This window comes from Ovis canadensis, chromosome 3 (assembly GCF_042477335.2).
Source record: "Ovis canadensis isolate MfBH-ARS-UI-01 breed Bighorn chromosome 3, ARS-UI_OviCan_v2, whole genome shotgun sequence".
In the NCBI taxonomy this organism is placed as follows: Eukaryota; Metazoa; Chordata; class Mammalia; order Artiodactyla; family Bovidae; genus Ovis; species Ovis canadensis.
Window position 1 is genome coordinate 225,198,301 of NC_091247.1, and position 23,265 is coordinate 225,221,565.

General features: G+C 47.5%; 1 protein-coding gene across 3 annotated transcripts; it reads right to left on the bottom strand.

Annotated features, from left to right (window-relative positions):
- Positions 1–1,147: 1,147 nt before the first annotated feature.
- POLDIP3 (DNA polymerase delta interacting protein 3) lies at positions 1,148–23,151 on the bottom strand. Of its 3 annotated transcripts, XM_069586046.1 has the most exons (9): positions 22,965–23,151; positions 11,678–12,068; positions 10,839–10,925; positions 9,757–9,852; positions 7,789–7,968; positions 7,125–7,202; positions 5,474–5,603; positions 4,338–4,404; positions 1,148–3,366 (listed from the first exon to the last, which is right to left on the bottom strand). In XM_069586046.1, exons 1-9 carry the CDS (start codon positions 23,021–23,023, stop codon positions 3,189–3,191), a joined length of 1,266 nt encoding a protein of 421 aa, XP_069442147.1. In that variant the 5' UTR covers positions 23,024–23,151; the 3' UTR covers positions 1,148–3,188. The 3 variants fall into 3 exon arrangements, with proteins under 3 accessions (XP_069442147.1, XP_069442148.1, XP_069442149.1); XM_069586047.1 differs by lacking the exon at positions 10,839–10,925 and having other exon boundaries at positions 22,965–23,150; XM_069586048.1 differs by lacking the exon at positions 7,789–7,968 and having other exon boundaries at positions 22,965–23,137.
- Between the last annotated feature and the right edge of the window lie 114 nt (positions 23,152–23,265).

Consider the following 23,265-nt stretch of genomic DNA (forward strand, 5'->3'; position numbering starts at 1 on the left):
AAGTCAATTAAGTTCAGTTGCTCAATCGTGTCCGACTCTTTGCAACCCCATGAATTGCAGCACGCTAGCCTTCCCTGTCCATCACCAGCTCCCAGAGCTTGCTCAAACTCACGTTCATCGAGTTGGTGATGCCATCCAACCATCTCCTCTGTTGTCCCCTTCTCCTCCTGCCTTCAACCTTTCCCAGCATCAGGGTCTTTTCAAATGGGTCAGTTCTTGGCATCAGGTGGCCAAAGTATTGGAGTTTCAGTCTCAGCATCAGTCCTTCCAATGAATATTCAGGACTGATTTCCTTTAGGATGGACTGGTTGGATCTGCCTGCAGTCCAAGGGACTCTCAAGAGTCTTCTCCAACACAGTTCAAAAGCATCAATTCTTCGGTGCTCAGCTTTCTTTAGAGTCCAAGTCTTACATCTATACATGACTACTGGGAAAACCATAGCTTTGACTAGATGGAACTTTGTTAGCAAAGTAATGTCTCTGCTTTTTAATATGCCGTCTGGGTTTGTCATGGCTTTTCTTCCAAGGAGCAAGTGTCTTTGGAGCCCAAGAAAATAGTCACAGAAAGACAAATATTGTGAGTCCACCCACGTGAGTAGTTAAAATCATGAAGACAAGAAGCGGACTAGTAGTTGCCAGAGGCTTGGGGGAGGGTGGAAGGAGAATGGGCTGGTGTTTAATGGAGAGTTTCAGCTCCATACGATGAAAAAGCTCTGGAGATGGATGGTAGTGATGGTTGTACAATTCTTGTGAATGTATTTAATACCACATATTTTATCACAAAATAAAAAAACCTACCAACTGATTTTTTTCTAGTACATAGTTGATCTAAGAGGTAAATTTTACCCCCAAGTGTAACTTCAAGGCAGCGACTCCCCTGTTCCCTATGAACAGACCTATGTTCGAGTTGACCATGCTTATACTCATGACGCACTTTAGGCCCAGGAGGTACTGAGTTTCTGTGCTAGGTCCTTCCCAAACATTCATGCTCATATTCTCTCAATTGTGGAGAAGTTCAAAGAGTCCTGTGAGGAACTGCCTGAAGGTCACAGCTGGTGAGCATCAAAGCAAAGGCAGATCTCTTTTTTCTGGTGCCAAATTCCAAGAGGCCCCTTAACATAATCTTTTAAGAAATGACAGCTCAAAAGTAGGAATAACAAACGTTTATTCAGAAATGGGTAAGTAACACATAGTCTCCTCCATCCCTTAATGCCTCTTCCTCTCCTTTTGGAAAAAAAAAAAAAGAGACAGACGGGGAATGTAGGGGAGTGGGAGGTGGAGAGGGACACAAGGACTGGCCTACCACCTTCTCGTTGCCCACGATGACACCTGTAGAACAGGGGGAAAACGGACTCTACCCTGCAATGGACCACACAGCCACCCAGAGGACAAGGTCCAGAGGGCCAGTGGGAGGATAAAGGCATACAGGCAGGGTAGTTACCTTCCCTACTGAACGCAGAGTCCAAGCAGTGATCTGACTGTCTCCAGACCTGAGAAGCCAGCTCCTAGTGTCTTATGGACACTCTCTGGGGTCAAGAAGGGGAGAGTGTAGGAGGAATGTCTTCTAGCTGACGAAGAGAACTTAGTTTGCACCCATTCAAAGAGGGAGAAGAGAATAAAAGCAGCCTTCTTCAAAGTACTGGACAGTGACCACCATCAGGCACATTCCCTGGACTTCCCAGGCCTGGGCAACCTCAGAGCTGGAGAACTGAGCTGAGTTCAAACCTAGGTCCTTGCTGCTTGATCTAACTCTGTGGAAATGTGAGTTTCCAGGTTTTTCTTCGCTGGAATGGCCCCAAGTAGGTCATGAAAGACTCTGTTTACACTTTCTAGGCTTGTGCCTTTCACACTATTTACTTACAGAATCTTGCTCCCCAAGACTCGCCAGCTCTGCTAGGCTGGATTCCCTCTACAGTCCCAACAAACCAGCAAGACACTGAGGATGAACGCCCCTGGAGTAATGCTGTCCTGGTGTAATCAGGGCTTCCCCCTTGGTTCTAGAGTTGTGCCCCCAATGCCTGGAACCACGCTGAGGGGACAACCTATCCACCTGCCTGGAAAGGCTGCTCTGCTCTCTCAACTCCCTCCCCACCTGTCAAGGCAGGAAAATGCCCCTCTGGTCAGGATGAATGGGTCACTCACAGTAGTGGAGACAGTGCCCCCTGGTGGCTGCTGGATATCTGCCACCTCTCAGCTTCCCTGACTACTACATGAACCTGAGGCCAGGAAAAAAACATCTTGGAGCAAGCCAACATCCCTATTCAAACCACCCCAAGGTCCTCAGTGTCACAGAACAGGAAGCAGACCTTTTGAAAACCCCACTATCAGAGAGCTGGCATTTGCACCAAAACCAAGTGTGACAAGTGCTAGGCTGGGTGAGAAATGGGGGGCTAACAAGGCAGCCCTGCCCAGCAGTTACACTCAGAAGGCCAAGAGAGCTGGGCTAGGCCACTCGGCACAACTCAGGGGAAGAAGAAATGTAAGCTCGAGAATTTACTCTGGGTTGACTGAGACAGTAGGGTCCCCCAAACCAAGAGCTAGGGTACACTCTTTCTGGCAGAGCAGTAGCCTCACCCTGCCCTTGCCAGGGTTCTCTCCAGAAAGCACTGGTCTGGAGCCAACTGCGAGGAGAGGACAAGGAGCCCGCGACCTGATCCCCACCCAGGCCATCTCCACTGACCAGGAGAGTGAGTGGCAAAGCTTTTGAGCTGATGTGGTTCCTATTAGGATGGCAGGGGCTTCCATCCCCTACTTTGTTTGAAAAGTTTTAAAAAGAGAAAGGGGAGTCAAACCCGCACCCTGAAGAAAGCAGTATCCTTCAAACAGCCCCTGCCCTGCATTCTATGGGGCCACAAGAAGGCCACTCAGAGAATTTCGGGCACCATTTCCAGATTAAAAAAAATCTATTTGGGGCTGAGTTTAGGGGGAAACACTCTGAACAACACAAGTCTACCTTGGTGATGAGGTGGAGAGAGAAGAAATGCACTACAGGAAATGTGAGCATACAGAAGAGCACAAGGCAGAACACAACACGGAAAGGCGGCTGCTGCCCAGTGAGGAGGCTTCTACCCCCAGTGGCCCTTCCTGCACTCGGGGGACCCCAGCCAATGGCCCCTTGGTCACAACTTTTGTTTAGGGAAACAGAGCCACCCTCCTCTGCCCCTGCTTCTGGCTGTCTCGCTCCCCAGCTCAAAGTTTGATTTTGAATTCTGTGGGCTGTGTGGTCACAGAGGCCCCCGATGACTTGAAAAGCGCCTTCAGGATGGTGTCAGGATCCACTTCAGCTGGAGGGTTGGATGAGGCGGCAGAATTCACTCTGCGAGGCAGCTCACTCTCCTTTTTCACCGAGGGGCTATCACTCAGCCGTCTGTAGAGAGCAGAGAAGAGTCAAAATCCTCGTCAGGTCCCTCTTCAGTGGAGAAGGGTCCCACCATTAGCTGGAGATCTGTTGTAAGCTAGACACCAAACACAATGCTTTCCATACCCTTTTACCCTATTTCTTATAGCAAACCTACCATTCTTTAAATTTGCTAAGAAAGTCGAGATGCAGCCTGCTAAGATCTGGGGTTTTAAGTTTAAGCCTCAAGGGATAGCCGAACACACATCAGCATATCACACATTCTGAGAAGTTCAGTAGATTTAATTGGGTCTAGCCCAGTGGTCCCAAATCCACTAGGTCATAAAACCCACATTTTTCAGAATACAACTTAATCCTGGAACACAGTTTAAGAAACTCATCTAAACCACACAATTCAATATCCAGGGTTCAAACTGCAGTCTTTCTAAATTTCAAAGTCTATTACAGGCCTGCCCCTCACTATACCCATGTTGACAAGCCTAATATTCTCCCTGGATCTCTGTATCTACCTCAAAAGGACCTCCTTTTACATATCAATCTAGACATTTTCTGCATCTCAGGCTTCAAAAAGTCCTCAGTTCTGAGCCAGGCATGTACACTGGGTGTGTAACAAAATAAGGGGGAGCACCCAGCACAGTCCCCAGAGTCAATCATGAGGAGGTGGGTTTTCTGCTCATCTGACAATGCACACCCAATCATGCAAACAGGGACACAACCAGCCTGCTCTCCACTTTCTAAATTATAAGGCAGGGAATGAGGTTAAGTTAGCCCCTGTGGGGTCAATCTCCTGTAGAAATGATATAACAACCCACTCTGTACAAATTTAAGCCTCCTCATCGGCTGGCTGCTCTCAGAGCAGAGGAAATGGAATGGAGCTGTGATGCAAACATTTCACTCCTCACAACAAAGAGATGATCATGCCCAGTAAGCAAGCCGAAAAGCCTCACATGGTCCCCAGCACCTCTGCCTTTGGAACTTACAGCAGGATGGGCTGGTCTGAGGTGATAACATTCCCATTCATGTGGAGGTTGCACTTCATTGGTTGCCCTGAAAAACCAAAAAAGAAAAAGCTCTGCCATGAGCCCTCAGCTCCTCACATGGAAGGACAGGGACTGCCGCTTTTGTTACCAGGAGTCAAAGCACCCACCGCTGGCAGCTCTGGCTTCACAGCTAGGGCTGGGGCTGTCAGGTTTCAGCAAAGCCCAGAGACTATGAGGGTTATGAGGTCCATGAAACTTTGGTAATGACAGTGTCAAAAAGCAAACTGGCAACACACCCTGCTTCGTGCAGGAGGAGATGAGAATCAAAGTAAGGGAGAAAGTACACACAGCATGAAACAACCCAAACTGGTTGTGAAGCAAGTAGAAAGGGGAAATGTTTATGGTACAAAATTAAGTGAAAAAAATTCGAAAGCGTATGTTCACATTTCTACTTTGTCCATGAAAGATTAACCTTATAAGTACCAGACTCCCACTTTGCATTTTATGTAGTAAGTATAACAATAACAGCACAAAAAAAGGGGAAAGTGGGACTAGAGCCTTATTGGAGTAACATTTCTAAATTTCACTGTGGCTACATTAATATTAATCTGAAATAGACTCTGATAACCTACAATATATACTATAAATCCTTGAGCAACTGTTAAGAAAAGAAAGTGACTCAAAAAATATACTGGAAAAAATAATTAAAGGAACTAAAACACTACACTAAAAAATAATTATATAATGCAAAAAAGGCCACATAAAATGTAAATGGATTAAATAATACAATCAAAAGGCAAAGGCTGTGATAACCAACAAGGATCTACTGCATAGCATAGCACAGGGAACTATTCTCAGTATTTTGTAATGACCCTTAAGGGTTAAGAATCTGAAAAGGAAGATTTATACAACTGAATCACTGTGCTGTACATCTGAAACTAAAACAACATTGTAAACCAACCACACTTCAATTAAAAACAAAACATCACTGCTTATTCTTAGTACACAGGAGGCCCTGGAGAGTTTAGAGCACTAGGCAGATGCCCACCTACTCATCCCAGAGGAGGGCTTCCCCCGAAGGCCTGCTGTGAGCAGCGAGGAGCAGCGAGGAGAGGAGGCTGCTTTCTCTGACTTACCATCCAGACACCGGTTGTTATACTTCTTATACGCGGTGATGGCATCGTCCTTCTTTACAAACACCACCTCTGCTACCCCAGGATGGACCAGCCGAGCTCGCTTCAGGGCTCCACAAACACAAAAAAGCTCCTATGAAGAGCAAAAGGGCTTGGGTTGGGGAAGAATTTCAGGCGGTTGTTCTCCCTGCCTGCAATTCACACATTTCAGACAGGGCTCTGGGTTGACAGGTGGCTTCACTCTGACTGAACATGCCAAGCAGCCAAGATTTCAGGAAGGCTCCATGTCATGGTAGTATTCCTGGGACATCCAGAGGCCTCGACCTGGGGCCAGATGAGGGAACGAGTTGCGCTGGGCTCATAAGCCTTGTGATCCCTATGACTCAAGTCACCCCTGAAGTCCTCCTGCCTCAGTGCCCACTTCCTCACCAAGGGTAATAGTTACGGAATATGGTTATTTCTGTCAAAAGAGTGCTGTGTCATGAAAATGGATGGACGTGTAGGGCTCCACTGGATGTCCACATGGATGGACAAAGAGTGGTTAATATATCACCCGGGAATCAGTTAGAAACACAAATTCTGCAGTTCAATGCAGGGTGACCAATCATCCTGGTTGGCAAGATTGAGGGGTTTCAACTAAAACCATTTTCAAGGCAGGGCTTTGTACACATATCATCATCATCCTTTACTCCAATCCCTCACTTCTCAGATGAAGAGACTGAAGTCAGAGAGGGAACACAGTATGGATACAGACTGCAAAGGCTAACTAACAACCATTCCATTTCTTCACCTGCAACTGCCTTCACAAGGCTGTAATGAGGACAAAGGGAAGATCTGTCAAAAGGTCGTTGAAATGATTTCCAACGATAAAAGGGAAAATGTACATATCAAAACCAAGACACAAAACTGAATACCAAGTGTGATCCTAATTTTATTATTATTATCATTTTTAAACATCTACTTTAACCTGTGCAGTACGTGGGATCTTAGTTCTCCAAGCAGGGATTGAACCCAGGCCCCAGCAGTGAAAATGCCGAGTCCTAACCACTGGGCACCAGGGAATTCCTCTGGCTCTGGATTACAGGCTATAAGGAAAAGAGGTTAACATATCTGGCCTGCCTGCTCTCCTTTGGAAGAACTGCTTCTAAGGTTGACCCTTAGCTTGGGTTTGGGATCCTGGATTCTGGGAGGGCGCTCATCACCATAACTGGTAAGAGTGGCAACTTGCAACTAAACTGTGCCAACAATGTGGTTCATGCCAAACACTTGATTTCCTTCTGTGTCTGGAATTTTGGTATGTGGCAGGCGGACGGTGCATATGTGATTAGTCCCTGAGAAAAACTCTGGGGACTGAGTCTCTAATGAGCTTCCCTGGTCTTTACCACTGACTGCTGGGGGAGGAAGTGCAGCCTGTGTGACTCCCCTGGGAGAGGACTCCAGCAGTTTGAGTCTACTTTCCTCTAGCTTTTCCTCCACAAGTTGTCCCCCTCTGCTGATACTGCTTTGCATCCTGTAATGCATCTCAGCCCAGACACAACTCTATGCTAAGTCCTGTGAGTCCTCTTAGACAATCAGCTAACCTGGGGGTGGTCTTGGGGACCCTTGGAACAGATGTGGCTTGAGATCTGAAATTCTGGCAGGCCACAGTACTCACAACAATGTCCTCCTCGGTGACTCGAGGGTGCAGATTATTCACGGTCATCTTGGTGCCTTCCAAAGGGCTGAGGACAGGCTGCCACAGATAGAAGAACGTTACCAGAAGTTACCAGAGAACAGAATGTTACCAGACAACAGCTGCGCTTGAACGGCAGAACTCACTTCAGCCAATGACCAGGAAGGCCCAGAGGAAACCTCTATGGAGAGTTTCCTATCACAGCTGGGCCCCTCTAATCATGTCCCAGTCACCTTATGCTAAGGAATGGAACTTCTCATGTTTCCCAAATATTCCAGGCCTTTTCAGGCCTGAACCTCTGCACAGGATGCCACTCATGCTTCAAGACCCATCCGGCTCAAATGGCACTTTCTCTTTAAAGCCTGCCTGTGTCCCCGGTGCAATGAGGGGCTCTTTCAGCAGTGCTCCTGACAGCCCTGTGCTGCAGCAGACATGGTGCTCTGTCTGCAGCTGTGTTTCCTACTCGCTTGCCTGTGGGCTCTCTGAGGGCAGGGTCTACTGGATCTTGGTTTGCTCATCTGTAAAACAGGGGTGGCAACACCTACCTCACAGAGGCACTATGAGGACCCAATGAGATGCTCACTGCCCACCCAGCTCAGGCTAACTCTTGACTAGTGTGAACATTTCTCCTTCGCCTTCACCTCACCTCTGCAGGCGGCAGCTCTTTGGGGGGCTCCTCCTTGTTCACTAATGTCCGGGACATGTTGGTCAAGGCTTTTGTCCGAACAGAGGAGGAGAGAGCAGGAGCAGTGTACGCATCATTCTGAACCACTTTGGTGAGAGGAAGGGCCTTGGACATGGACAGCTTGGAACTGCTCACCCCGGCCTAAACAAAGAGGCAGACAGGAATCTGAGAAGCCAGGGACCCAGATACCCTAGGGGACTGACAACCCCCAATCTCAAGGCCTCCTACCGCCCCAGTTCCATTACTAATTTAAAGCCAGAAAGGTACCAGCTGCCAGGGAAGGGACAGGAGGAGGATACACGTGCTCACAGAAGCCACGTTCCAGTGTAGGGACCCCTTGGCAAGAAGCATCCAGGCAGTTCCCGAACAGGAGCCACAGCTCAGCAATACCATTTAGACTTGATAAAAACCTACAACCTGGAGTTAGTCAGAGTCCAAAAGCTTGGAGTCAAGTTCATTCCCAGATATGCTTCTATCACCATGGCCTGACTGGGACTAGGAAGTTACTCTTAAGAAGGCCCAGATCCTCGCTTTTTGGTCCCTGTTCTGGTCATATAGAGAAATTACAAGTAGCTCACCTTTGCAGCTCCCGGATGGTCAGGTGCATGCTAGCAGAGTCAGCACATGCAAACCAGCAGAAACCATTCCCTCCCTCCCTCCCCTGCTACCCTTAACTGGGGAAGTGATCCCTTAGAAATATAAACCACCAAACTGCCTGGTTTTAATGTGTCTGGAGAAAAAACAATGCATGAGGCAGAAATGGTTAGTGGTCTTGCTCACTGAGGACACTGTCTACCAAGCACTGATTCCGGGAGAAAGGAGGAATGCAGCGGCCAGAGAGACAGACGATGGAACAGAGTTAATTCACCAGCTTCTCCCAACCCAGGTGACTCAGTGTGGATCCCACACTTCTCAAGCTGTTTCCTGAGTTTCAAGAGCCAGCAGAGTACAGTGGTTAAAACATGGCCTGGGGGCCAGATTGCTGAGGCTTAAATCCTAATCTACTACTTACAAGCTGAGCAGATTTATTTAACCTCTCTGTGTCTAACTCCTAGTCCATACAACAGGGGTAGTAACAGTACCCATGTCACAGGGTGGGGAGAAAGGGAACTCTTAAATAAGCTAATATAAACTGATTTTTCCAATTAGGGTTAGCCACTAACTGAGTTAGCTGACAGTCCCCCTGGTAACAGACACAAGCACTCTAATGACTAGAAAGGCTCAGCCCCTTTGTAACAAACTGGCATCATTCAGCTTCACATTTCAAAGAGCTTCAAGGATAACCAGGAAATTGGTCCACATATTCAGTGCAGTGACTAAAACCGAGTCTCTGGATGCCTGAAGACCAAATTAAGGCCTGGGTACCCACTCGCCTCCTGTATGTGATCTGGTTGCACACACCGAGCCGAGCAGTGCAGAGCTCCCTGACGTTCCCAGATATACTGCTTTCTTTCCTTCTCTGCATGGCAGAACATCCATCAGACTTTCCCTCCACGCAGGCGGCACCTGGTGGAGCTTTCAGGAAAGGTTGTTTATTCTTGCTAACACATCAACCAATGGAATCCAGATTCAAGAATGGGGCCAGAGCTGATGACCACAGAAGGAAGGGAACTGGCAGAATGTCCTTCCCTAAAGGAAATAAAATGTGACTCTGTCCTGTGGGATCACTTACATTTCCCCTGAAGTCTCCAAATCCAGCAACTGGGAACTAAAGCCTGCAGTTCACTGTCTGTCAGATCTTGAACAAGTCTGCAGACATGCTAAGCCTCAGTATTTATAAAAACCAGGGGCTGGATTAGTTCCAGTTCTGATAATCTTAGGACCCAAATAAGGAAATATTTCTGAATTGAAAGATCCTACTCTCCACCACATCTCCCATGCACCTGATCAGAGACACACAGAGTTTAAGAAGAATGTAAGATCACATACCATGTGGTGGAGAAAGCTGCCTGAGGCTGCAAATTTCATCTGTTTAGTAGGAATGGGAGCTATAACATCGTCGTCATCATCCAGGTCATATAAATTCTGAAAATAAAGAAATACACGCTAAAGTAGCATGCAGGCTCTCAGCACACATTTGGAGTAAGGACAGCAGGAGATGAGAGCTGAATTAATTAAGCGAGGTGTAGGCAGAAATGCGTACACCTGAAGTAGAATGGAGTGCCTGGGCAAACTGGCCTGGGTGACTGGGGCTCAGTTCTGGCAGGCTCCCTGCCCGTAAGAGCCGAATGCAAATGCTGTGAAATTTCAGGTACATCAGAAGTACCTTTCTACAGGTGGGCAATATCTATTACAGATTCCTAAAATGCCTGTTTATACCTTTTGGCTTAGAAAGTCTGTGCCGGGCAATCTGGTCTATAGAAATAAACTCAAACTGTAGAAAGAGCTTTATTCTCCAAGATGTTCATAGAAGCATGTCTAACAGTGAAAATTATAGGAAAATGGTTGATATTAACTAAATGTCTACTCAATGGATCAAGCAGTTATTAAAATGTTTACAGTAAATGTGAACCACAGAAAAATGCTTGAGTTATAAAGTGAAAACAGAACAATATGAAACTGGATAATAACATACACAACTACAGCTATGCATTAAATAATCTCTCTCACATATACACACACACAAACAAGAAAAACACAAGAAGAATTCAGGGCAGAGCTTCAACAGGGGCTCACTATCGAGAGCCATAGCATAAGAACTACCCCCATCCCCCCCCAACCTTTCTGTTTTGCTAATTTTCTATAGTAAGCACACACTACTTTTACTTTAAAAAAATAAAAAGATTTTCAACTTGCCTCTCTGCTTCTATGCATTTAAGAAATTTCTTCTTAAAACTCATAAACTGCAATAAGAGTCAATCTCCAACTCTTCAAATCGGAACCCTGGGCCAGGCATCAGTTAATCCACTTGGAAGATCACATCAAAACACACACTTGTGTGCAGTCTCTCTCTCTCTCTCTCTCTCTCTCACACACACACACACACACACACACACACACACACACTCCACCTGTTTGGCCTGGTGGTTATTGACGACATTGATCCTCATTCCAGCAGGGTGAGCATGAATTGGTGCCATGGCCTTCTGCTGTGGAACCTAGAAACACCCAGTGGTCATAATTCATCCCACTTGGCCTACATGCGTTCTCTACAAGTAGGGGATAAATGAACTTTAATATGGTGGGCATTCAGTTTTGGTCTGTGGTAAAAGGTCCTACAGAGTGCCTCATTTGCAAAGCAGGAAAGCGACAGGAAGACTCATCATCCCAGAGATCATGTAACAATGCACCTGCAGGGCTCAATGAATCTGGCTTAATAAATGTTCACTGCTTCAGCAGTTCCTATTACCAAAGTTGCTGTGAAGATTAAATGATTCTGTTTCTATTCCCTTTGGGGGCAGTGGCTCTGCAGGTGGCCAGGACTCTGCACTAAGAGCCAGGTATGACAAGGCTTCTATCCTGATGCTTCCACTGACCAGCTGTGTGACTGCACGAAGATTCACATCTTTGAGACTTGGATTCTTCTTTTATAAACTGTGGCAATAACTGGGGTTGCATGAGGAATAGATACTCAGCATCTGCACATAGCACTAGCTCAACTAGTCTGTCCTCTTCTCTCTTCCTTCTACCACTATTTCACCTGCAGAGTCACTTAATTTCTCTGGACAATCCCCACCACTACCCCACCCATTTTCTTTTACATGAAACTGAGATGATATCTTGCCTCCACATATGGTTACTCTTCAAACAGTTGGGGGGACTGTCATTTTGCTTAAACACACCTGGTCTCTGCCTGATTCCACAGTTGTTACTGGTTTCGAGGAGTTTTTTGGCAGGAGTCTCAACCTACCTGGATGGTTTTAGTGAGCTTCAGAGCAGGGGTCACTGTCCCGATGGGTGGGCTCATGAAGGCAGCAGGGGAATTCCGCTTCAAGCTGATTTTCTCCCGGGCATCAGCAACCTGGTGGGGCTTCTGGGGTGCTGTGCTCTGTTGCTTGCGCGAGTTCAGCATCTCTCTGGCATCCTGCACTTTCCCTTTGATCCGGAACCGAGCATCTTTCTGCAAAAGCTTTTCCCGGGCATCCTTGACTCCTAGCTTGAGGCGGGCATCTGAGAGGCCAATTTTCTGCCGGGCATCAAACCTCTGCTGGAAGGTGGCTGTGCGTGCTGGCTGGCTAAGAAGGCTCTGTTGGATCCCAACACGCGATCGGACACCTCCCACTCCTGGTCTGGCACTGAGCCTGCAAATAAAAACTGCAATGTTAACAAGATCTGGATATCAACAATAGCCTGTGGTAGTAGTAGAGTTGTGGTGATACTGGGAACAAAGGAGGTCCTGGAGAAACCAGAAAGCTGCTTCCTCTTAGAGAAAACAATTAAGTAGAGAAAACAATTAAGTCTATACAGAGACTTCTTTCACAGTTTTATGCCTTTTAAGTCTGCATGGTAAACAAAGTAAGGGAGGAGGGCCTGGTGGTTTCTATCACTAGGCAAGACTGCTTTGCACCCCAGACCAGGTGTTTTGAGACACTATCATGGATAATAACCTCTAAACAATACCAAATGAAATAAGAATATTTCCCAGATATCGTAACCCCACACAGTGAAAGAGTAACTTCAGTTTCCAAATTTCTTTCACATCCTTGTTCTCTATCAGCCCTCTCAACACCCTGTGAAGCAAGCGATATTATGCCCATTTTACAGTGGAAGACACAGGCCTAGAGAGGTCCAATGATCAACAAAGGGCGCCCAGCTGGCCTATGACAGTCTCGTGCCTCCAGGGCAGGTAGACACCCCAATGGGCTGGGACCAAGAAAGTCAACACATGGGTCTGTCTCGGAGTCTGAGGTCTAATAAAGACATAAAGACTTGGAAGAAAAGAAAAATAACCACTCTGTCTGAACTGTTTTTATTCATAACACTGTGACTTCAAATGTGTAGGTTTTTTCCTCATGCCAACCAATTCTCCAACTCTCGAGACACCAACTGGGTGTCTGACAGCCCAAATTTGACACTACCTACCTAGAGCTGGCACAGACTCCACCGGTTAAAGGCTCAGTCCCACAAGACTGCCCTCACTTCAGAGAACAGTTTCAAGTCCTAGGCTTCCTGTTCATTTGACAAAGGTTATAAAATTGAGGGTTCACAAGACCCTCCCCACAAGTTAGATAATTTGCTAGGGTAGCTCAAAGGACTCCGGAAAACACTTTACTTATTATTATTACCAATTTATTACAAACGATACAACTCAAGAGCAGCCAAATAGAAGAGATGTATAAGGCATGGTATGGGAAAAGGGTATGGTAACACCACCCTCCTGGCACATGGATGTGTTCATCAACCCAAAATTTCTTCAAACTCAACTGTATAAGGGTTTCTATGGAAGTTCCATTACCTAGCATAACTGATCAAATCACTGGCCACAGATGATAATCGCTTAATCTCTAGATCCTCTTTTCCCCCTGGAGGTCCAGGGCAGAGAGTGGGGGTGGAGATGCAAGTTTCAACAAGCTAAGCAGGCCTACACCTTTCTGGAGGCCAGCCTCTGTCCAGGGGCCCACTGAGAGCTGCCTCATTGGAACAAAAGATGCTCTTAACACCCTTACCACTCAGGAAATTCCAAGGGTTTTATAAACTGTATGCCAGGGACAAAGACCAAATATATATTTATTACACTCTGAAACAACAAAAATATCAAGTTCAGAAACTTAAAACTGGAAAGGAACAAAACTCCATTAAACAAGCCCCATTCTCTTCTGGGGCTCCTTTGCTGGCTCTTCAATGACTTGAGAGTAAAACAGAAGAGCCCTTCAAGTACAATCCTTAAAGTCCTCCCTGGGGTCTTCGGGCTTCTGCTTCACCCCACCTGCCCACCCCACCACAAAGCCTCCAGCCACACATACATACACTCCTCCTGTGGCAGGTGCCCTGGCTGGGGACACAGACTCCCACAGCAACACCTCCTTTTTGGGAAACCTTCTTTGATCCTTCCAGGACGGCCCTCCTTTGTGCCTGTTATCATGACTGTTTGTGTTGTTCTTTTCTCTCCCCACCTTGGACTAGGAGGGAAGGGGCAGATGGGGATCACTCCTGTTTCAGAGCCCCGTGCTTTGTAAGTGTTGCTCAGACCTAGCTCAGTATCAGAAACGTCTAAGGAGCTTCTTAAAAATACAGCTCTCTCTTTAAAAAAAAAAAAAAAAAAAGGCAAGAAAGAAAACAAAAAGATACAGCTCTCCAAACCCCACTCCAGAGCTACTGAGTTCAAAATTTGTGTAAAAGCCTGGGCATATGCATTTTTCATTCCACAGGTGATCCTGGAGGATAGCAGTGCTGAGAATCTCTGGCCTGGAGTTTAAGGCAAAATTGCTGAATAAACAAGTTGCTGCATCATGTCCTACCCACATCACAGCCCAAGCCTCCCAGGAGGCATTCTTCATCACCAGCAAGCCTCTGGGTTCTCCTACTGCCTCATGCTTCCTCAGCTGGAAGCTGGAGCGAGACTGTTTCTCAGCTCTTCTGCTAACAGCAGAAGCACACCCAAAGGTGAGTCTTCCTAGCACCAGTAAAAGAAAATCTGGACCTTCATCTTGTTATCCAAGCACAGTGGAAAAATACTTGCTGCCTCTAACAGGCCAGAGCCAGACCTGAGGCAGTGATGCACAGTACTGTTTTTCTTTGAAAATCAACAAATTATTTTAGGATTTAAGTATTTTCCAGTGGGTTTACACACAAAAAACAGGTGGGAGAGTGGAAGGGGTCATTTACAGAATCGATCAGATTAGGCTGAAGGTGGGTGGGACTGCTTGTGCATCCCTGCTCTATTTTCCCATGTAGTCTCTGGGAGACTGAGGTGCTAGAAAAAGCAAGGCCCAAAGGAATGAGGTGTTTAGGGAGACCAGTAAGCGCCATCAGGGAGAGGGAAACAGTTGTGTGCAGGAGCATCTATTTGTCCCTGAACTAGGCTACCCTAGGCTTTGTGCCTGTGAAGCCATGGGAAATAGTGAGGCTATGCTCTGTGGTAAGCACAGAAACCTGTAGCTGCAGAGGGGCCCTTGGTATTTATGGAGAAACTTTCTAACAAAGCCCTGTCCCCAGGACCAACTGGCAGGTAAGGCCTCCACTAAGGTTTGTTTGGTTTTTTAAAAAAATGCTTTCAACTCCCTGTATCTGTTGATGATGCCCATCAAAGAAAAGCAACAGGTTGTCAGTTCAGACCAGGGTCTACTACTGAAAGTCTACTCATAAAATGTGGGAAAAAGATTTGGATCAACATTTACATGCACATCCAGATGAAACCTGAGTTAGTGGAAAGCATTCCAGATGAAATTCCTCACTTGTCAAGAACTGGAACTCTCTGAAGGCAGAGGCCTTGGGTACCAAAAGGAGCAAAGTGAGGAACGGGACGCCAAACTATGGGGTGGGCTGGAGCAGATGGGACATACAGATCAGCAAATAATCAGCATGCTCCCGCTCTAGGAGAGGAAGGGCCAAGGTCTGTGGGCTGTGGGCAGCCTTTCAGGATTTCTGGAAAGAGTAGTGTCAAAGGACATCCTCAATTCAGTTCAGTCGCTCAGTTGTGTCCAACTCTTTGTGACCCCATGAACTGGAGCATGCCAGGCCTCCCTGTCCATCACCATCTCCCGGAGTTCACTCACTCATGTGCATCAAGTCGGTGATGCCATCCAGCCATCTCACCCTCTGTCGTCCCCTTCTCCTCCTGCCTCCAATCCCGCCCAGCATCAGAGTCTTTTCCAATGAGTCAACTCTTTGCATAAGGTGACCAAAGTACTGGAGTTTCAGCTTTAACATCAGTCCTTCCAAAGAACACGCAGGACTGATCTCCTTTAGAATGGACTGGTTGGATCTCCTTGCAGTCCAAGGGACTCACAAGAGTCTTCTCCAACACCACAGTTCAAAAGCATCAATTCTTCGGCGCTCAGCCTTCTTCACAGTCCAACTCTCACCTCCATACATGACCACTGGAAAAACCATAGCCTTGACTAGACGGACCTTTTCCAAATATGGAAAGCACCCCCAATAGCCCACAGCTTGCAGCTTCTTTGCTGTTAGAGTCCTCAAAACACTGGACAAAGCTTCTATCAAAGCACTTACCATGCAACATCACAATGATTTATTTACAAGCCCGCATCTCCCACAGGACTAAGAGCTTCTGAGGGTAGATCCAATGTCTCCTCCTCCACATCAATACTGCCCCAGGGGAATGACAAAGGCTCTAAGAGCTCTGTCTAAGGGACCCCACAGGGTTTCTATCTTATCTTCTCCTTTTAGGCTCACCATCTCTGAGATTACCTGCCATCAGTTCCACCTTACAGGGGAGAAACCAAATCAAAGAGCACAGTCATTCCAATAACAGATTTTAAGCTTTCCTCTTTCCTATTCCAGGCCTCAGGGGAGTTAAGATGGGACAAAGGATGGCTGCCCTGGAAGGGCTTCTCCTAGAGAAGACTGCCTCTGCAAACGCAGTCCTCCACCGTGCCCTAGGATCCTGGCCACCAACTGCTCTCCCAGCTGAGAAAGGGCACCCACAGAGCCATGGCACAGGGGCTCCTCCGGCCCTTACCCCAAAAGTGGACCCACAAGGATCTTGTTGAACTGCAGGTGCTTCAGGAAAGGCCTTCTAGAAGAGAAAGCAGCTGGTCTCTGACTAAGTGGACATTACAAAGGGAACCAAGCTACATAAACACTGACAACGAAGGCATCACTGATGACCAGGTCCACCACACAGGAGGGGTCAGACACATCCACAAAGAAATGTGAGCAGGTCCTGAATGAAGATCACCTATCTTCATCTGTCTTCTTTCATCACCAGGGTACCCCTTCCACAGGCTCCTGATATTTATAACTATAGGAGGTGCGGTGATCTTATCCTGTAATACACCATATCTTCAGTTCAGTTGCTCAGTCGTGTCCCATTCTTTGCGACCCCATGGACTGCAGCACGCCAGGCCTTCCTGTCCATCACCAGCTCCTGGAGCTTGCTCAAACTTAGGTCCATCAAGTTGGTGATGCCATCCAACCATCTCATCCTCTGTTGTCCCCTTCTCCTCTTGCCTTCAATCTTTCCCAGCATCAGAGTCTTTTCCAATGAGTCAGTTCTTTGCATCAGGTGGCCAAATGATCTTACCACACTGTAAAACTGGGCAAATCTAGATCCCGTGGCATAAATTATGCTTTCAAAAAATCTACTTACCCAATTTCACCATTTAATCAATTAAACATTATGGCCAAAAAAAGAAACAAAGGAAAAGAAAAAGCTGTTGAAAGCAACTATTTTGAATAATTAAAGGAACAATGAAATTCTTGAAAACAAAATTCATATCCCTGGACAAAAAATGAGGAAAGGGGCAGATTCAAAAGTTTTCTGGTTCATTCCAATTGGGTCTGAACAGTAAACCTTTGCAGTAGGAGGAGCAAGGGAGATCAGGTCTCTGCAACCTTAATTTACTCATATTCCTCAACAATTTCCCTTCTCTGATAAACTGTAATGGCTGTTTGAAATGTCAGTATAGAGAATTCACAGGAGTTTGTGCTTGATAAGCAATGTCTACCATGGCCACATAAGGGGCAACTAGCTACTACGGTTTATGAAAAGATTTTACAGTGGAAGCACTCTCAACTAATCGTTTTGAGCACTTAACTGCAGATCCATAAACTTTGCCTCACCTCCTTTAACCCTCACCACTCTGAGAATTAGATTATTATCCACATTTTATAGATGGGGAAACTGAGATTCAAGGAGAGTAACTATTTCAAATCACAGAGTGATAATGGTAAAGCATCTGCCTTTCAATGCGGGAGACCCGGGTTCGATTCCTGGGTTGGGAAGATCCCCTGGAGAAGGAAATGGCAACCCACTCCAGTACTCTTGCTTGGAAAATCCCATGGACACAGTCCACAGGGTCGCAAAGAGTCGGACACAACTGAGCGACTTCACTCACTCATACCTAATTAAGGGTTTCTCTGGTGGCTCAGTCAGTAATGAATCCGCCTACAATGCAGGAGATGCTAATTTGATCCCTGGGTCCCCTGGAAAAGGAAATGGCAACCCACTCCAATATTCTTGCCTCGGAAATCCAATGGACAGAGGAGCCTGGTGGGCTACAGTCCATGGGGTCCCAAGAGTTGGACACACAACTTAGCGACAAAACCACCACCACCACCACACCTAGTTAAAATACCAATAAATCCAGCATGGGTCAAAAACAAAGAACAAGACTAGAAAAGTTAAGGAAGGGTGAATACTGTCCTCAAACTAAGAAAAAAATGAGGACTCCAGTTACATCCAGGGAAACAGTGCACCCTCTAGTGACCAGAGGGTGAAAACACACACACTAAGGATGGACTCACCAGAAACCCGCACACCATACTGCTTGTCTGGCAAGAAATACCACCATGGTGGCCCATGCTGCTATTTTTATCTACTTGAACAGCACAAAAGGTACACTTTCAGGAGGGAGGTGATACAGTTGTGGATGTAGGAGCCTAAGTAAGCTACTTTCACTCAATTACATATATTCGGTTCTCTGGTTACATCACTTCTCAACTTCTTTCATGAGCAGCTTTAGGGGGTTTCAGTGCTCAGGATTTTTCTAATTACTGCTCCTCTTCCTGCATGAGAAGACAGCTATTCATCCCAGCAGGCAGTGGTACTGCTTATATGGCAGGCATTAGTCATCAGGAACTTTTCAAGTAAACACTCCTGCTAGGAGCAGGTCTCTAATATATCGAGCCAATTCTGTTCCCCTCGTGGCTCCAATAACTGCTAAGGACTCCCTAAAAAAGCGCAACCCCTCAGTGGAACCCCCAGTCTGTCTCCCACTGACTGCAGCTTCCCTTCCCACTGCAGACTGTCTGATGTTCCTGAACACATTCTGGGGTTTTGGCCTCAGTAAACGTTTGGGAGGGGGAGAGAGGAGTGTTTTTACTGCCCTGCCTCATGATACCTGTAACAGGGCAACTGTGCACTGGTTCCAGATGCTCACCAGGTACTCTACTAGGTCCTAGAAGAGCGGTGTGGGCAAGAGAGCAGACACTTACTGGGGCCTGAGCCCTCTCCCCCAGCACCCTCCCTCCACTGGAGCCTGGCAGACACAGGGAAGGTCTGTCTGGGGCTAGGAATGCCTCACCCTCTTGGATCTGCCTGTGGAGGGCACAGTGGCCCCTGGCTCTGGACAGATGTCCAGTCCAAAGGATTTGGAGGGACCCTAAATTGTTCAAAGTGGGTTTTAACCCATGGGATCTCTGGGTTAGAATGTGTGTGTTGAGGTCATCTTAGAAAATAGACTTCAGTTCTAACAATTAGAGGGTCAGTTCTGAACTATGCACTTTAGAGACACAAAGAAAAACAAGACAGGATCCCCTTACCTTTGTGCCGATGTTTCATTTTAAATTATAATTCTTCCCTTCCAAGCTAACCTAACAACTCATTTCCCTCCTCTTTGTTTTAGGTCTAATTTCTTTTACCTTATTTCAGTAAAGAAACCAGCAGAGAGTATGGGAGCAGAGCCCTGGTCTCAACTGGAAAATTCCCTAACCTCTCCCCACAGTTCCAAGGATTCTCCACATACGTATCTAGCTCAGAGCCACTCACCTCGAGCACACTCTAAGCCCAACTTCTCCATTAAGACTGCCAGTCACCATCTACCTGCATGGAAGCAGTGACAGCTATCCTCTGACAGTTGAACTAAGCAAACCAAAGAGGAGGGTGACTTGACTAACCAATTACGTCCAAAGGAAGAAACTGACAAGAGAGGCAGGCCCACACTGCAGCTGGTGCCCAGTGCTACCCTGAGGAGACTCATCTATGGGTCTTGAACAACTGAAACCACTATAGACATGCTGTGTTGGGGGAAGAACAGCACCTCACCACAGCCTGGATGAAGTATCATAAAATAATCCCCCACTTTCTTGAATCTCATATTAATCAAAGAACTTTCTGATGATTAATTGAGGGCCAAATAATAATGATGGTAATGACACCTTTCTTGACTTACACAGTACAATGAACACAAAACAGAATAGCTGTTCTGAAGAACAAGCACATTCCACGACTTTTGAGAATCGGTTTATTTACACTTGCAGAGGCTCAGTCCTTTGCTATTTCCTTTAAGAAGAGAAAAGAAGTTTTCTTTCTCTTGCTTTTTTTTTAAAAAAGAAGAGAAAAGAAGTTTTCTTTTTCTTTTTTTTTTTAAAAGAAGAGAAAAGAAGTTTTCTGAGATGGTCATAGGCTCTTCCTAAATTATTAAGCACAAAGTTCTCTCTGTGACATCCCTACACTACACCAAGGTGCCAGTAAAGAGATTTCTTCTAAGGAGCAAATAGAACAGCATTTATTTACTGTAGGAAATACCATTTGTTCAGACCTTTCACAGCTCTTGACAAGAACTCTAACCCCCGATCTAGTTTTTCTCTTTTGGCTGTGCAAGCAAAATGGAGTTTCCAGTAGGTTTAATCCAAACCCAGCATGTGGTCCAGTTTCTTTCACACTGTCTCTTTGCCTGCATTTCCCCCAAATCAATCTTTACATAATAGCAACGCAATATTCTCACACTGAAGACTGAATATTACTTCTTTCCTTAAAAGCCTTCATTAACAATAATGACGAGAGCTAACATCTACTGGGCACTTAGTACCCACTAGATGCTTTCTGAAGTACTTTAGATACATTAATTCACTTAGTCCTGACAATAACCAGTAAATATTACCCATGTTTTACAGATAAGAAAAGAGAGGCATGGCATGGTTAAGTAACTTTCATATGACAAGTGGGACTGAAACTTGGCAGTCTGACTCTAGGACCCCAATGCTTACTTATTATGTCCCCTAAAGGAGGGATTTGGGCTTCTACTTCTTTAAAGCCATCTGCTGAACACTTACTATCTGGTACAAAGTTTAAAACATACACTCTTACATCCTCATATTTAATCTTCTCAACCACCTCAGTTCAGTTCAGTCGCTCAGTCATGTCCTACTCTTTGCGACCCCATGAACTGCAGCACACCAGGCCTCCGTGTCCATCACCATCTCCCAGAGTTCACTCAGACTCACATCCATCGAGTCTGTGATGCCATCCAGCCATCTCATCCTTGGTCGTCCCCTTCTCCTCCTGCCCCCAATCCCTCCCAGCATCAGAGTCTTTTCCAATGAGTCAACTCTTCGCATGAGGTGGTCAAAGTACTGGAGCTTCAGCTTTAGCATCATTCCTTCCAAAGAAATCCCAGGGTTGATCTCCTTCAGAATGGACTGGTTGGATCTCCTTGCAGTCCAAGGGACTCTCAAGAGTCTTCTCCATCAACCACCTACCTGGAACCGTTATTACAAACAAGGAAACTGCCTAAATCAGAGGTCATCAGGCCACAGAAGCAAAGAACCCCACAATGGGGCCCGCCAAGGGACCAGGTCTGCCTGGCTGCAGAGTCTCTGCTCTTGTGGGGGATCCACAAATACTCCCTTCCCTGCAGTCCCATCCAAGGCCCATCACAAGACACTACACACATCAACACCAACTGCAGGTACAGACTGCCTGCAGTTGGGAACCAAGGGGAGCACCTGCAGGAAGCTCAGGTCCTGGGAAGCTGGCTCCCTCAGCAACTGTCCAGCAAACCTGTGAAACCTGGATGGGCTCAGACGTCACCAAAGGACCCAGTACCAATTTCCTGCCAGTTACTAGAGGGTAGACCTAAAAGAGGGCTTCCCAGGTGGCGCAGTGGTAAAGAACCTGCTGGCTGAGGCACAAGCCACAGGAGATGCCAGTTCGATCCCTGGGTGGGGAAGAACCCCTGGAGGAGGAAGTGGCAACACACTCCAATATTCTTGCCTGGAAAATCCCATGGACCAGAAGAGCCTGGCAGGCGACAGTCTATGGGGTCGCCAAGAATCGCACACGACTGAGCACACAACACAAGCACAAGGATAGACGAAATCAATGCTGCGTGCCTATTATGAACCAGAAACCTCGTGAAGGGCTGGCTGGGGAATGGGGGGGGGGGGGGGAGGCGGGAGCAGTTGTGGTGGATCTGTGTGTACAGGTTGAGGGTGAGGGATACCTTTCGCACAGTGAAAAGAATCCATTTTCCAGCCACCACACAGGCGGTATTAATAAACATCTGCCGAGTGAACGACTGCCGGAGAAAACAACATCCTTCTTTACAGCCTCGCTTCTCCACAAGGACATCTGAACTAATCTAACCTGTGCTAGAAAACCACTGGCCCAGGTTTCCCATCTCTTTCACATAGATGAACTGGAGCCCTTATAGAGTCTGGAAATGACTACCAATACTTTAAGAGTCCAGAGGAAGTTTGGGTCACAAAACTGCAAGCCAACTACGCGACTCTTCACCCCGACACAGAACAGGGTTCTCTGAGAGTCATCAAGAAACGGCCGGCCTCCCGCCCCGTCCCGCCAGTTTGTCTTGCCCAAGCCTGAGGCCAACTCTCAGAGCACACTCGGCCCCGCTCTGAGCTCTCCGCGGCCGCGGGCAAATTCCACCTCAAGCCCCTCACTTGGAAAACATTAATAGCTGGCTGACAGGACTGCGCGCCGGCGAAGCGCCCCCGAGAACCTGAAATGCCTCACAAAGGGCTGCGAGTGTGAACAGCGGGGAACCGGGCGAAGGATTTGGAAATCTTAAAGGTCTGACTTTGGGTCGCGGTTTCGGCAGCAACAGACCCGGAGAGTCTGAGCAAATCACTTCTCCGAGAAACTCCAGTCCTGACTCGAAGGCCGCGCGGAGACCTTGGCGCCGCGCCCGTCTCCTCAGAGGAGGAGGGGGCTGCGCCGGGGAGACCCTCCGGACTCCAGGCAGGCCGCGGGGCAGCGTGTCCGGTCCGCGGCCGCAGCTCCGCCCCCGGCGGGCCGCCCCGCGGGCCGCTAGCACAAGCCCAGCAGTCCTGCCCCTTCATCGGCGGCGGCCCCACCAGCCTCCGCGCCTACAGCCAGTGGGCGGCCGGGCGACCCGGCCCGCGGCGGCGGCGGCGGCCGGGCCAATGAGGAGCGCGGCTGAGGTAGGGGGCGGGCGCAGACTGGCCCTCCGCGTCGCTCCCGGGCCGCTCCCTCCTCCGCCTCAAGCCCCACTAAGACTAGGACCCTGAAACCCGAAGGGAAAAAGGCCACTCACCGCCCCTTCGCTGCAGCTCCTCGCTTTCGGATGAGCTCGTCCAGAGAGATGTCGGCCATCTTGCACCGCCGAACGAGCCGAGAGCACCTTAGGCTCCCTCAGGCTTCGAGCCCGCCCCTTCGGCCGCTGTGGAGCGACTAGCGGTTTCCGGCGTTCGGCAGATGAGCTCTCGCGACAGTTCAGACTGAGAAAGGAACCGGAAGGGGCGGGGCTCTCCCCGTGAACCTTTGCGAGCCGGTTGCTTATCTGCATATTGTGGCCCTACCTTTCCCCCCCCCCTCAACTAAAAAATAGTAAAATG